The sequence below is a fragment of the Nycticebus coucang genome, chromosome 3, assembly GCF_027406575.1.
Source record: "Nycticebus coucang isolate mNycCou1 chromosome 3, mNycCou1.pri, whole genome shotgun sequence".
Classification (NCBI taxonomy): domain Eukaryota; kingdom Metazoa; phylum Chordata; class Mammalia; order Primates; family Lorisidae; genus Nycticebus; species Nycticebus coucang.
This window is the reverse complement of record NC_069782.1, coordinates 71,462,177-71,477,773: the sequence shown is the minus strand read 5'-3', so window position 1 is coordinate 71,477,773 and position 15,597 is coordinate 71,462,177. Positions and strand designations below refer to the sequence as shown.

At 50.8% G+C, this 15,597-nt stretch overlaps 1 protein-coding gene across 2 annotated transcripts; it reads right to left on the bottom strand.

The window, feature by feature from the left end:
* Nucleotides 1-941: 941 nt before the first annotated feature.
* Nucleotides 942-14,614, bottom strand: MAP1S (microtubule associated protein 1S). 2 transcript variants are annotated; one of them, XM_053585660.1, is made up of 7 exons: nucleotides 14,487-14,614; nucleotides 13,523-13,624; nucleotides 12,097-12,179; nucleotides 10,892-11,032; nucleotides 7,891-10,237; nucleotides 1,960-2,195; nucleotides 942-1,225 (listed from the first exon to the last, which is right to left on the bottom strand). In XM_053585660.1, exons 1-7 carry the CDS (start codon nucleotides 14,605-14,607, stop codon nucleotides 1,070-1,072), a joined length of 3,186 nt encoding a protein of 1,061 aa, XP_053441635.1. In that variant the 5' UTR covers nucleotides 14,608-14,614; the 3' UTR covers nucleotides 942-1,069. The 2 variants fall into 2 exon arrangements, with proteins under 2 accessions (XP_053441635.1, XP_053441636.1); XM_053585661.1 differs by lacking the exons at nucleotides 13,523-13,624; nucleotides 14,487-14,614 and having other exon boundaries at nucleotides 10,892-11,027.
* Between the last annotated feature and the right edge of the window lie 983 nt (nucleotides 14,615-15,597).

Sequence of the window (15,597 nt, the reverse complement as noted above, 5' to 3'; positions counted from 1 at the left end):
ATCCCCTGAAAATAAGACCTAGCGCATCTTTGAGAGCACACCTTTCGGGAAACAGGGTATTTGTAGACTGGGGCTTTGGGAGGTAGTTAGAGCTAGATGAGGTCGTGAAGGTGGGGGCAGTGATGGGATTCAGCAGAGCTTGTGCACTGTCTTTCCCTCTCTCTCTCCTCTTTGTCATAGGAAGACATGGCAAGAAGGTGGACATCTGCAAACCAGGAGATTCCTCACCTGAACACAAGTCAGCCAGCAGCTTGGTCTTGGCTTTTCTAGCCCCTAGAACTCTTGAGAAATAAATGTCAAGTTTTTTAGGCCATTATGACAATATCCTTGCACTCCAGGTAACAGAGCAGGACTCTGGCTCAAAAAAAATCACTCCTTGTAACAGTGTGACTTTGTTGAAATGGGCACTGATCATCTCGGCAGACAGAAGGATAATTTTGTTTCATGGCTTTGGTGCACAGAGACCAGTATTCAAATCCCATTCTGACCACCAACTGGTTTGTGTGATGGGGCAGGGGGGTCAGGCAGCTACTTCCCTTAAGTAACTTGGGCTACTTATGGTTGCTGCATTGGGGTGGAGGCCATGGCCATTAACTCTGAAGAAGCATCTCCTTCCCCACCACCACATGGAAGCCAGGGCAAGCCTAACCTACGGGGTCACTGAGGATTCCTCAGAAGGTAAGCTGCCCACATCCCAGGATGGTAGGCCACTTGTCAAAGCCTTCTCTTGGCCAAAAGAATAGAGGCCACATTGGCGGTGCCTGTGGCTCAAAGGAGTAGGGCACTGGCCCCATATGCCGGAGGTGGCGGGTTCAAACCCAGCCCTGGCCAAAAACTGCAAAAAAAAAAAAAAAAAAAAAAAGAATAGAGGCCACAGCCAGGCAGATTACATGGTTTATTTGTGATGTTGGTGAATCTCAGGACAGAGGTAGTCTGGGACAAGTGGGGGTGGTGTGTTGGGTGAATCTCAGGACAGAGGTAGTCTGGGACAAGTGGGGGTGGTGTGTTGGGTGAATCTCAGGACAGAGGTAGTCTGGGATGAGTGGGGATGGCGTGTCAAGCAGCAGAGCTAGAACTCCACCTTGCAGGCTGGGAAGGCCTCATCTTGCATGGACACCATGCTGTTGCTGCCCAGCACTGTGATGCCCAGCGCCTGACACTGGGTATGCGTCTCCTCATACCACTTGTGCATGGCCACAGAGTCAAAAGTGGGAATCAGGGTCACCTGCAGGGAGGACAGACAGACCACCAGTGAAGACAATGCCTTCTGCCCTCCTGGCCCAGCCCAACTCTCCTTCCTTCCCCAGCACTGAAGGGCCCTCCCGTCTCTTCTCTAAACTTGTTTGCTCTGCCTGGATTCTTGCAGCTGGTGGTCAGCCCATCCCTGAAGTCCCTTCAGTGCAGAAGAGACCAGGCCATTTTTCTGCAAATCCCTTCCCAAGACAAGCCCCTCTTCGCCTCTCTCTTGCTCCCACCTCTGGGCCTTTGCCCAGGCTGTGCCCTGTTCCTGGGATGCTCCTTTGGGCTGGACCAGCAGCTGTGTGAGTACAGGGACTGCACACCCAGACAGTGTGAGAGTGTCCTTCCTCTATCTAAACTAGCCTTACCTTCCAAGGCCTGGTTTCGATGTCATGGCTTCATGAGGCCTTTAGGGTGACCCTAGTCTTTAGGGGTCAGTTCTCAGCTGTGTGGACAATGCACCATTATAAAATGATCCTGGCCCTGTGTCCTCTCCCAGGTTTCCTGCACAGCCAATGAGGAAGGTGACCCAATAGAAACAGAGTTGAAGGGTCACCTAGGGACTCCTGTGTTTGCCCTCATCCTTGTATGGCATCAGGGATGCAGCTTAGTCTCTGAGCCCTGCCAGCATCGCATTGCAGGACCATATGGATCAAGTGTTGTTTAACCCACCTGGGCAGGCTGGGTTTACAGTGTTAGGCCCCACAGGGTGGCATGTACCTGGAGGTCACGGTCCCATTGCTGCTTGCTGGCCAGCAGTGCATCCAGGACAGCCCGCATGCCCTCTTCCTTGTGCCGGTCCTGGCCACTGATGACATAGCAGAGTGCACGCACCCTCCAGAAGAACTCCTTATCCACCAGGCGGGCACTACTCCCGCTGGGCAGATAGGCCAGGTCCAGGTAGACAGGGGAGCCAGACAGGCTGGTTGACCCACCTGGCCGTCTGCCAGCTGACCCTGCAGGGAGGAAAGAGAGTCAATGATGAGGTCCTGGGAATAGGGACAAGCTAAGTCCCAGGGCCCAGACTGAGGCTCCTGGATCAACCTGCACCCTTTTTAGTAGGAGGCCTGATCTTATGGTTGCCAAACCCTCCCTGGTGGGCTCATTACTCCAGTGACTCTTTACACACTACAAACACTACTAGCTGCCCCTCTGTACTAGGAGTCTGAGTGGGCTTAAGATGAGTCATCCCAGCCAGCCGCTGCCTAGATAGACAACCCTGGAATCAGAAAAGAGGAGGGGCAATCAGGAGAGCTTCTTGGAAGAGGGGATTTGAGTTTGAACCCTTAAAGCAGCCAGTCCTTGGGACACTGCTGCTTCAGCAGCATCTGTCTGTTCAATTAATCAAGGGGTGTTTATCAAGCTCTCCTGGGCCTTGGGGAACCATAAGGACCCAGAGCAGGTATGACAGAAAAGTCTTAAGAGGGAGACCTAGGATGTGGCAGGCTAGATAGAGATGAGGCAGCTACTCTTGGGGCCTTCTCAAAGCCCCAACCTCAGGGCCAAAGGGGCTGAGGCTACTAGCCCTGGGTGAGCTAATAATCAACTGACTAAAAGAGCATGGCTGAGTGCTGGCACAGACCATGGGCAGCTTGGGGGTGATAAGAATACTATAAATGTCTGAGGACCAGCAAATAGGTAAATTCCTACAAACACAAAAACTACCAAGATTGAATCATGAAGAAATAGAAAACCTGAATACTCCTACAATTAGCAAGGAGAATGAATGCTTAAGTAATTTAAGCATTCACCTTCTCTAGACAAAGAACAGACCTAGACCTAATGACCTCACTGGTGAATTCTACCAAACATTTAAGAACTAGAATTGAACTTGCTCAAACTTTTCCAAAACACTAAAGAGGAAAGAATACTTTCTAACTTATTTTATGTGACCAGCATTATCCTGATACCAAAGCCAGACAAAGACACTGTAAGAATTTGGCAGGTCAATATCCTCTATGAACAATAATGTCAATAAACTATTAACAAACTGGGCGGCTCCTGTGGCTCAGTGAGTAGGACGCCGGCCCCATATACAGAGGGTGGTGGGTTCAAACCTGGCCCCAGCCAAATTGCAACAAAAAAATAGGCAGGTATTGTGGTGAGCACCTGTAGTCCCAGCTACTTGGGAGGCTGAGGCAAGAGAATCGCCTATGCCCAAGAGCTGGAGGTTACTGTGAGCTATGACGCCACAGCTCTCTACTGAGGGCAACAAGGTGAGACTCTGTCTCTAAAAAAAAAAAAAACTATTAACAAACCAAATTCAGCAGCATATTAAAATGTTTATATACCATGACCAAGTGAGATTTATTCATGGAATGCAAGAATAGCTCAACCTACGAAAAAAATCAATATACCTCATTAACAGAATAAAGAGAAAAAGACCACCTGATCATCTCCATTGATGCAGAAAGAGCATTTGACAAAATCCAACATTCTTTCATGGTAAAAACATTCAAACTAAGAATAGAAAAATAACTACCTGAACATAATAAAAATCATATATGAAAAACGCACAGATCATTTCATACTCAATGTGACAGATCGAAGGCTTTCCAAGATCAGGAAGAAACAAGACAAGGATGCCTACCTTCATTATTCTATTCAACATAGTACTGGAATTCTACCCAGAGCAACTAAGCAAAAATAAAGAAAAGGTATCCAAGTTGGAAAGGAAAAAGTAAAATTCTGTTTATAGATGATATGATCTCATATACAGAAAACCCTAAAGATACCACAAATACTGTTAGAAATAATAAGGAAATTTAGCAAAGTAGCAAGTTGCATTTCTATATTTCTAAATGCAGTTGAATTTCTATACATTGACAAAGAACAATCTGAAAAGGAAATTAAGAAAATAATTCCATTTACAAAAGTCTAAACAATTAGGAGTTAACCAAAAAAGTGAAACATTTTTACAATGAAAATGACAAAATATTGCTAAGTTTGTCAATTAGAAGATCTATTAAGATGTCAACAGCCCTCAAAATGATCTACAAATTCAATGCAATCCCAATAAAAATCACAATTTTTTTTTTTGCAAAAATAGAAAATAACCATTCTAAAATTCATATGGAGCCAGGTGCAGTGGCTCATGCCTGTAATCCTAGCACTTTGGGAGGCCAACGTGGGCGGATCGCTTGAGCTCATGAGTTTGAGACTAGCCTGAGCAAGAGCAAGACCCCATCTCTAAAATAGCCAGATGTTGTATCAGGTGCCTATAGTCGTAGCTAGTTGGGAGGCTGAGACAACAGGATTGCTTGAGCCCAAGAGTTTGAGATTGCTGTGAACTAAGATACCACAGCACTCTATCCAGGGCAACAAAGTGAGACTTTGACTTCAAAAAACAAAAGGAAAAGTAGAATCTTAAAGGTTCCTGAATAGCCAAAACAATTGTGAAATGTAAGAAGAAAGTTGGAGGATTCAGATGCCCTGATTTCAAAACTTATTACATAGCTATAGTAATCAAGACAGCATGGTACTAGCATAAAACAGACATGTGGACCAATGTAATAGAATAGACAGCCCAGAAATAAATGTTTGCATAAATAGTCAAATGATCTTCAATAAGAGTGCCAAAACTATTCAATGAAGAAAGGTCTTTTGAACAAATGGTGTTGGAAAAACTGTATCTTTCTTTTCTTTTTAGAGACAGAGTCTCACTTTATCACCCTCGGTAGAGTGCCATTGCATCACAGCTCACAGCAACCTCCAACTCCTGGGTTTAGTGGATTCTCTTGCCTCAGCCTCCCGAGTCTGGGACTACAGGCGCCTGCCACAACGCCTGGCTATTTTTTTGTTGTTGTTGCAGTTTGGCCAGGGCTGGGTCTGAACCCACCACCCTTGATATATGGGGCCGGCGCTCCACTCACTGAGCCACAGGCACTGCCTGGAAAAAACTGTATTTCTACATGCAAAAGAATGAAGTTGGACCCCTACACTCACATATACAAAACCTACCTCCCAATCAAGAGACCTACAGGTAAAAGCTAAAACTATAAAACTATTAGAAGAAAATGTAGGGTAAAATTTTTCCCCAAAAACGAAAAGACAAAATGGACTTAGGTAATTTTTTTTTTTTTTGGCCAGGGCTGGGTTTGAACCTGCCACCTCCAGCATATGGAACTGGCGCCCTACGCCTTTGAGCCACAGGCGCCACCTGACTTAGGTAAAAATTCCTTTAGTGCTTCAAAGAACACAATCAGGCCAGGCACAGTGACTCACACTGTAATCTGGACACTTTGGGGCACTGAGGCTGGTGGACTGCCCAAGCCCAGAAGTTCAAGACTAACCTGGGTAACACAGCAAGACTCTATCCCTACAAAAAAAAATAAAAAAAAGAAAGAAAAACATAAATAATTAGCCAGGCCTTGTGGAGGCTAAGACAAGAGGATTGCTTGAATTCAGGAGTTTGAGTTTGCTGTGAGTTATGATGCCATTGCACTGCAGCCTGGGCAAAAGGGAGAGATTCTGTCTCCGAAAAACAAAAATCCTGCATGCATCAACAGAGTAAAAAGCAACCCACAGAATGGGAGGCAATATTTATAAATCATATCTCTAATAAGGGATTAATATCCAGAACATATATTTTTTAAAAACTTCTAAAACTCAACAATAAAAGCCAATTTTAGGTTGGGTGGTGGCTCACACCTATAATCCCAGAACTCTCAGGAGGCTGAGGGGGGTGGACTGCCTGAGCTCAGGAGTTCAAGACCAGCCTGAGCAAGAGTGAGACCTCATCTCTAAAAAATAGCCAGGTGTTGTGGTGGGTGCCTATAGTCCCAGCTACTTGGGAGGCTGAGGCAAGAGAATCACTTGTGCTCAAGAGTTTGAAGTTGCTGCAAGCTATGACACCACGGCACTCTGCCAAGGGTGACAAAGTGAGACTGTCTCAAAAAAAAAAAAAAGCCAATTTAAAAATGGGCAACAGAATAAAATAAACATTTCTCTAAAGAAAGATATACAAATGCCGGCCAGAAACTGCAAAAAACAAACAGAAAGATATACAAATGGCCACTTGACATCACTAATCATTAGGAAATGCAAATCAAAAACAAAATGAGATATCACCTTACACCCATTAGGATGACTACTATCAATAACAAAAGGAAAATAACAAACATTGGCAAGGATGAGGAAAAACTGGAATCCCTGTGTATTGCTGGTGAGAATGTAAAATGGCGCAGTGATGTGGAAAACAGTATGGCAGTTAATTAAAAAAGTAAACATTGAATTACCATCAATCCAGCAACTCCACTTCAGGGAATATACCCAAAAGAATTAAAGTGGAGTTTAGAAGAGATATGTGTACACCCATGTTCATAGCAGCATTATTCAAAATAGCTAAGATGTGCCCACCAATGGATGAACAAAATACAGGTCTATCCTCACAATGGAATATTATTCAACCATAAAGAAGAATGAAGTCTATGAACATGCTACAAACATAGATGAACCCTGAGCACATGGTGCTACACGAAATAAACCTGTCACACACAGATAGATACTATAGGATTCCACTTACATGAGTTATATAAAGTACTCAATTCAGAGACAAACTAGAACATTGGTCGCCAGGGACTGGGGAGAGGGGATGAGGAGTATTTTAATGGGGACGCAGTTTCAGTTTTACATTAATTCTGGAGATGGATGGTGGTGATAGTTGTACAATATGAAGGTACTTAATTATACTGAACCGCATACTTTAAAATGGTTAAGATGGTAAATTGTTATAATTTTTAATAACTAAAACAAATAAAAGCACAGCAGACACATCTGCAGGGCCTGCTTACAAGTTTGGCCCTTGGCTAGCATCCAAGAACTTGGATCTCAGGAGGGTTCCCACTATTCCTCACCTGGTAAGAGGGACATGCCATACCTAGACTGTTTGTACAGCAGAGTGGTTTATGCTGATCACTTGGCTTTCCTCTTTCCACAGGAAAGAGACCATGTTACCCAGGTTAGTCTTGAGTCTCTTTATATGCTAAGCAGAGGGATGCCTACATGACCTGCTCAATAAAAATCTGGGTGCCAAGTCTAGTGAGTTTCCACCAATGACACATTGCATGTGAGTTGTCACAACTCATTGCTGGGGGAATTAAGGATATGGTGGGTGGCCCACTCAAGGAATGGGACTGTGAATCCCTCCATGTTTCACTGGAGCCCCACCAGGAGGTTCGAATCAGACAGGGTGGGCAGGGACTTGCTAACAAATATGCGTGGTATTTCCTCTCCACTGAGAGGATTCTGGAAGATTCTGCTTGATTTCCTCTGGACTTTACACTGTGTCTTTCCCCTTTCCTGATCTTGCTCTGCTGTGATATATCCTAGCTGAGCACAACCATGTGCAGGGGCCTCCAAGCCAATGGGTTAAACAAAATATACCATTTAACATTTCACCTGTTTTTGTTTTGTTTTACTTAATTGTAGCTTCTAAAAAACCCACAGTGCCAGACGTGCTCATGTGATTTGATGATGGTGTTGCTCATATGCTTCAGGATGGCAAGTCCTTCAACAAGGAGGCTGGAATTTTGTTTTACAGGAGAAACTGAGCCTCAGAAAGGGTGGCATGTGTGGCTGAGAAGGAACTGGTGCACTGGAGCCATGCTCTCTCCAGCCTTGATGGCTGGTAATCCAGCTCCCAGTACTCACCTGACAAGCCTCCAGTGGCAGTCTTGGGGGCCGAGGACTTTCTAGATAGAAGTGCCTGGCCTCCCTTATCTCTAGGCTCACTCCGAGCACTCAGTGGACGGGTGACCCGGTCCCCACCAGCAAGCCCCTTTGTTTTGGCAGCAACCACTGGAACAGCTTTGGGGTGGGTAATGCCTGAGCTGGGCCGGGCCAGGGGCTTCCGGGTGCAGCCAAGGTTCTCTGTTTGCCGGGCAGACTTGGGGGGCAACATCTCAGGGTCTACCATGCAGATGTTGGGTGAGTCAGGCAGTGGTGGGGGTACTTTCAGGGGGTCGGGCAGAGGGTCACGGCCTTGAACTCCAAAGCCCTCTGTGTTGTCATCTGAATCTGCGGCACCAGAGGTAGCAGGCAGGGGATCTGAGTCAGACAGAGTAGGCAGGGACTCGCTGACCGATGTGGGTGGAGTCTCCTCAGCCCCTGGCCCACCTGCCCGCTCCTGAGACCGGGCACTGCTGTCGTTGGAGCTACCAGGGGATGCAGCTGCCAGCGCCATAGGCATAGCCTTGCGGTGCTCAAACTCACAGGGTGACACCAGGCACAGGTCCACATCATGGGGGGAGGCTGAGCGACGTGCCCGGGAGCCACGCAGTGGAAGACTCAGCCCAACCTCGCCTGTGGGGGCAGGTGGGGGCAGCACTTGCTCAAAGGACACAGACAAGGACTCATCTACCTCTGTGGAGTGTGGAGAGCCCACCTCGGCAGGAAGTGAAGGCGTAGTCAGTGTGGGAGTGGTCACTGTGGGGGAAGCGTCAGGCCCAGCCTCCCCGCCACGCAGTGGGCTGAGTGACAGCTGCCCACTGCCCTCCACGGGGCTCCGCCGAGGAACAGGGGAGGCAGTGCGCGGTTGAGCGGTGCTAGTAGCCAATGGGAGCTCCAGCATTTTCTCCCCAGCTGGGGTCAGCCCCTGCTCCAGGCTGGGTGTGGCCTCCAGCTTGGGGGCCAGGGAGCTGCAGGCTGCAGTCACAGGGCTGGCCTGTCCACATCTGACACCAGGGGGACTGTGGGGACCGTTCTCCACAGGTAGGATGCCCGAGTTCACTGCTCTGCGGGGCTTGGTGGCTGCCTGGGCGCCCGCCTTCTTGAGGGTGGGTGCAGTAGAGGCCATTCGGCGAACCTCCCGGGGCTGGGGCTGGGCCTGAGTCCGGGAAGCACTGGGCTTGGGGTCCTTCTTCACCACCCTGGACGACCGAGTTTCTTTCTCAGTCCTGCATGGGGCCTCAGCCCGTACTGACTCCTTGCGGGCCACCCCAGGGCGGTCCTGGCCAGGCCTGGCAGAAGCAGTGGCCCGGCCCTCTTTCCTCAAGCTGTCCCGTGAGCCCACGCTCTCTTTGCTCTCTGCTCTCTGAGGCCCCTCTAGGTCTTGGGGCGTCACCACTGGCTCGCGCAAGAATCCCAAATGCTGCAGGGGAATGAAGCCTTCCAGCAGGCGGGCTGGCTTCGTGCAACCTGGAAACAGGACACGCACCACTTTCTCAGTGGGACCAGCAGGGTGCCACACCAGCAGGGTGCACACGGAGGCCGAGGCCAGTGGGCGCTCGGCAGCGGCCGAGGGCGGATGCAGTACATACATGTCCAGGCGGCCCACACCTATCTTATAGAAGAGCACGGTGGGCTGGGCCGGCAGAGGCCCTCGGCTCAGGGACAGGGGCGTGATGCCCAGCTGGGTCAGGAGGCTCAGCGCTAGCTCTACCTCATCCTCCCCGTCCACCAGCCGCAACGCGGCTTCCTGGGCATTGAGGAACACAACCCCCAGGTTGGGAGAGATGAGCCTGCGCAACCGGTCGTCCCAGGAGCCCCCACTGGCTGCCATCTCCTGGCGCTCTGCCAATTTGCGACGCAGTAAGCTGTTGAGACCCGGAAGACTGTCAGCACCAGCGTGAGTCACCAAAACAGCATCCACCCGATCCAGGTGCCGCACCAGCTTCCAGAAGGTGGACTTGGGGTTCGAGCCACCATTGACCAACACAGTGAAGCCATTGACGGCAAAGAAGGCGGCGTCCCCGAGGCCTCCAGGGAAGATGTAGCAGCAGGGCCGGGCGAGCCTGAGGAAGCCCCCAGAGGATGGAGGCTCCAGCAACTCAAAGGGGGACGGTGGCTCCAGGGACTCAGCCAGGCACTCCAGGAACTCGCGCAAGCCCTCAGAGGCCGGCAACTGCACTGGTGGATTCAGCCGCAGTTGTAGCCAGAGTGCTTCCTGTAGGCCAGGCACGTGGGGCAACAGCTGGGCCCAGTCTCCAAAAGTCGGACAGGCGATGGTAAGTGTGGGCTGGTGTGCAGGTGGAGGTGTGGAGACTAGGATGTCCCGAATCTGCAAGTGGGAGGGAGTGGTGAGGGGCAACCTAGAGCCAGGCAATACCCAGTCCATTGGGAAAACCGGGTGAGAGTTTCTCCCATCCTACCTCCTAGGGCTGGGAGGATCCTTACCATCCTCCAACAAAACCCAGCCCTCCCCAGGGCCATGATGCCCCATGATCTGGCCTCATTTCCTGATTCTTTCCCTCTCCTTCAAATACCTGCCTGCCCCAGCACCTTTGCACTTGCTGTTCTTTCCTTCTTTTTGAGTATAGCTGCCTCCAAGGAGACCTACACCTCCACCTTTTTTCTCATCACTCACTGAAACATGAAAATGTGATTTGCCAGGTACTTTTGCCCATTTGCCTCACCCAGACTGAGGGCTCCAGAAAGGACCTATCTGGCTCCATCCCAGCTGGGACCTACCATCTTAGGCACATCAGGCCTCTGGGACATTGGCTGACCTACAGGCCCAGTTCCATGCCTTGTCATGGATTATACGGCTGATTCCTGACAGCTAGGAGGCACATGTACTGCCATCCTACAAAGGAGGGGAAGACAGGATCAGCGAGGACAGCAGGGCACTGAGGCCACATAGCCTGAGGGGGACAAGCCAGGATTCAGAGCCCAGGAAGGGGAAAGGCCCAGGAAGGGCATGGGGATGGCTTACCTCTTTGTCACCCAGGACCTGGAGGAAGTGGTGGGGTGAGAATCCCCCTGTCTGGAGCAGCAGCTCCCCTGTCTCTTCTAGGCAGGGCCCGGCCAGCACCAGCAGCTTGTGAGGGGCAGGGTCTAACAGAAGATTCCTGAGCTGGGAAGAAGTATTAAAGGCCCCATTCAGTGCCATGATATAAGCAGCAGTCCCCTTAGGAGTACCTTCAGCCCCAAGCTACACATAACCACCCCCCTCCTGTCCTTACCCCATGGCCAGGCCATTGCTCATCTAGCTAGGTAGGCAGCCTCTGCTGGGCACCCTTATGCCCTACCCCCACCCTCACACACACATACACACACACAGATTCCTGTGGCATCACCAGAAGCTCATGCCCAGCTCTGATACCCACTCCTCCTGAAAGCCCTTCATGCCCTTTCTGGGCTCTTAAGCCCTCCTCTCCCTCTAGCCCAGCCTTGATACCACAGGGCTGGGGGTATCTGTGTCTGGTGCTCTCCCCCACAGACTGAGAACTCTTTGATGGAGCAAAAGGGAACATTTTTGATCAAAGGAATCAACCAGTCAACCTGTGAGGTCTCTAGAGGGTGTCCCAGGGCTTTTTTTTTTTTTTTTTTTTGAGATAGGGGCTCACTCTGTTGCCCAGGCTAGAGTGTGTGGTATCATCATAGCTTACTGCAACCTCAAACTCCTAGTTCAAATGATCCTCTTGCCTCAGCCTTCCAAGTAGTTAGGACTGACTACAGGTATACCACCACATCTGGCTAATTTTTTTTTCCTAGAGACAAGGTCTTGCTTTGTTGCCCAGGCTGTTCTCAAACTCCTGGACTCAAGCGATCCTCCTGCCTTGGCCTCCCAAAGTGCTGGGAGTCCATGTGTGAGCTGCTGCATCCACCCTTGTTCATCTTTTTTATATATAATTGGGAGGATACAGATTCTCAATTCAAACAAGTAATGTGGCCTAGCTGAAGGAAACTCACAGGACACAAACATCAATCAGGTCCTACCTTCCCACCTCCTCAACTGCACTATCCTGGGTCCTGTGCTGAGTGCTTACCCCACCTGCTCCCAAACTCCAGCGTTTTCTCCCCCTGGGTTTGGTGTTGAGTGTCTCAAGGAGAGGTAGCATGAATATGGGGACATGAGAACAGGGATGACACTGGTCCCAGCACCCTGCTCCCTCTAGAACATCAGTTGTTCCCTACCTCATCACATAAGGATTTGTCTGATGGATTCAGGAGGACCAGGGTCTCCAGGGTGTCTCCACGGTGATGCAGGCTCCGCTGGCCTGTGGCGGAATCAGACCAGGACACCCACTAGGGGTCAGACTGCCCTGGAGTCAAGTCTTTCCTCCCTTAATGACCCTCAGGTAACACAAAGCCCTCTGAGAAATCCCTACCCCCTCCCCCCCACCAGGAGAATAATAATTAATAATAATTTGTATGGGAATTAACAGGCACACAGTAGAGCTGTAAGTCAGCATGAGGCAAGGACAGGAAACTCAAACCTGACCTGGGAGGCCTCACACTGGAAATGGCAGTAACAAAAAGGCCCCCACTGTGATCTGGGCTCAAGTGGCAGCTGTCAGCCCTATGGTAGATCCCATCATCACCCCCATTTTATAGATAAGAAGCCTGGGGGAAGGGGGTAGAATGGGTAGGGGTGTCAATGAGGGTGCACCCAGGAAGAAAATACAATCTGGGCAAAGACTCTGAGGCAGGATAGGGTGGAGAAGTGTGAGTGGGGTGCTTTTGGGATCCTAACCCTGGTCTGTCTCCCAGAGCCCAGATGGGTTTTAAACACAGAGCCCCAGGCCCTGTGGCTAATGAGGCAATGATGTTCATCAACTTTTGTCATGTTTATCATGCTTCTTATCACATGGATATTGCCCCATTCAGGTGGTGAAACCAAGGAAGACAGAGGGGAAGTTGCCATAGAGCAGACAGGATTTCCAGTCCCCCTCCCCACCCCATGAGGGATCAGGAAGCCACCAGGATTTTCTGGGACAATGAGATGTTGGGCACTTCCTTCCCCTCTCCTTCAGCAGCAGCTAGGTGACTCAACAGGCAACCAAAGCAGGGAAAGTTGCAATCAACACCCAAGGCATGCTCACTAGTTGCCCTATTCATTCTGGGTCACCCCAGAATTCCCAGGGCACCTCGTACAGAGCAGGGCCCTCCTTGATTTCACTCCTTTTCAGTTTCCCATCTACTGAGTGCCTACTGTGTACTCATCTGGTGCAGGGGTCACAGCTGTGAAACAAATTGAGTCCCTTCCTACAAGGGGCCCACACTCCATCCTCCAGATTGGCTCAGTGACCCACCCACCCCCCCTCCACCTTTCAAATGTTCTGTCTCACGCTGGGGCCCTTCCCTCCACCTGACATGCCAGTCCTAGCAGTTTCTCATCCAAATAGCTACCTTCTCAGAGGAGTTCCTGCCCCTTTGACAACAAGGTTTCCTCACCTGTAAACTGGGGACAAAGACACTAGTTCCTGTCTGGGGTTGCTGAGGACTGAAGAGTTATCACTGGGTCAGGGCTGTATTATTATTGTAGTCGAACACAGCAGGCACTTGCCCAGTGAACATGCAGAATGGAGGCAGACAGTACATATGTGGATTCCAGCCTCACCTTTCACGATGCTGGAGAAGGTGGCCGAATGCCGGGACACAAAGACCTTGAGCTCTGCATCAAATCTGCAGATGCCAGGATCAACGTCCCAGGACCGGACGCCTGGTGGGAAGGGGCATTGAAAACGGAGTTCAGCCAGGCCCCCCAGATCCCAAAATATTTCAAAAACTAGTACCACATTAGTGGGGGCCACCCCAGCCCCTCTCCTCGACTTGTTTTCACGGGATGCATCCTGGCGACTCAGAACTACCCAACACCCACAGGTCTCTCCACAGCCGGGTCAAGGGACCCACAGCACACGTCAGTACTTTACAGACAAGACTCAGAACATCTCCTATGCCCTGCAAGACACATTTCCACGCATCGCCTTAGCATCTGCTTTTCCCACTGCCTAGCGGCCTATCCCGTCAAGTGGCTGCAGGTGAACCTTACAGGTGCACCTATGACTCACCTCCCCAGGTGCCAAATCCCCCCGGGCAGGCCGCACCAGCCCACGCCCCAATTAGCAGCTTCTCGTGCAACAATAAAAAGTGGGCCTCCGGGCCTAACCTCCCCCTTATCTGCTCCTCTCCCCAGACCGTGTCCAGGCTTCCAAGACCTAGGGATCCAAGGCGACCCGCCCCTCCCCCAAGGCGGGCCAGTCTAGCAGCAAGCGGCGCCTCTGCACAACTGCGAGGCCTCCAAAGCCAAGTCCCGGGACCCCTCTTGGTCTGCACCTAGAGTTGGGCGGGGTATCCCGGGCGTGGATACCGCTTCCGCCGCGGGCGCCCACGGCCATCCCACCTTTGCTAGAGCCGAGAGCCTAACGGTGAAAGAGGCTGAGCCTTCGGCCCGCCAACCCCTACGGATCCAGAAGCTCCAAGCCCGGGATCCTCGGGGCCTTCCGCCCCACCCCCCCAACCCTGGGCGGAGATGTGCGGCCGCGCCCGCCTCCCGGGCTCCCGCGCCCCAGAGCCGGCCCGACCTCGTTCGAACTCCTCCAGGACATAAGTTAGGAGCCCGGGACATCCGCACTCGCTGCCCACAACCATCAGCAGCGAGCTCGGCGTCCCAGCCGCCCCGGGATCAACCTCCGCCGCCGCCATCTTTGCACCGCCCTGTAGCTCTCAAGGACCGCCCCCTCAGGTCCCGCCTCTTAAAGTGGGGGGACACACCGGAAGGGCTGAAGACCCTGCCCAGAGGCCCCTTTTCGCCCCTTTGTCTGGTCTGGGCCAAGCCCTTTGAGGTCGTGGAGAGCAAGGAGTGGGGGCGCCAAATTGGTTGGCTTGAACTTTTGGGTCTCTGCTTTCGCCCGCCCCTCCCAAATGACCATTCAATCATTCATTCAACAACCTTTGCGTGCCTACCACGTGTTAGTAAGAATCTCTGCTCTCAGGGAACTCCCTTCAACGCACAGTTGGTCTGGATGGTCCCAACTCTCCAGGTCAGGGCTCGAACAGAGAAAAGAAATGTATCTTGACTGTAGGGCTTTGAAGGATGTGTAGGAGTTTGCTGGATGTGGGTGGTCAGGCTAGAGCATGCGAGGGAGAAGTTACACGTGCAGTTTTAGAGGTGAGAGGGTGTTTGGGACACATCCAAAGCACTCCTCCCAGAGCAGGGCCATACCCTTATTCTGCACTTACCATGAGCAAGACATTTTACTCCATTAGCTGATTGAATACAAATGCCTACACAAAGCTATGTGGTAGGCCCTGTTAATATGGACATTTCAGAGGACAGGAGAGGAAACAGATTTGGAGGGATGAAGTCACCAGGCTGGTAATTGATACAGCAGATTTGATCCAAAGTGGGTCTGACTCCATATCCAGCCTGTGGCAGAAGCTGCCTGTGTGGCTCTCACGTGGGTACCACCTTTCTCCCCAGTCTTTTTCAGCTTTTGCCTATAGCAGCCACATCATCTCCATGGAACTTTTGGACTGTTGCCCATACCTGGGAAGAGTGAACTGTTTTCCTCGGGAGTTAGCTCTGGGTCTCGGAAGTGTGCAAAGCAAATCAGGACAGACTAGGAAAGGTCTGGGAAGCAGAATCAGCCTTCCACTACCATTCATTATCTGGGTTGTTCAGCCCAACTTCCT

Coding starts and splice junctions, on each gene's coding strand:
- MAP1S (XM_053585660.1), bottom strand. CDS start 14,607: ATGGCGGCGGCGGAGGTTGATCCCGGGGCGGCTGGGACGCCGAGCTCG. Junction 13,625..14,486: donor CCTGGAGGAGTTCGAACGAG/GTCGGGCCGGCT, acceptor CCTTCCCACCAG/GCGTCCGGTCCTGGGACGTT. Junction 12,180..13,522: donor CTTCTCCAGCATCGTGAAAG/GTGAGGCTGGAA, acceptor ATTCCGCCACAG/GCCAGCGGAGCCTGCATCAC.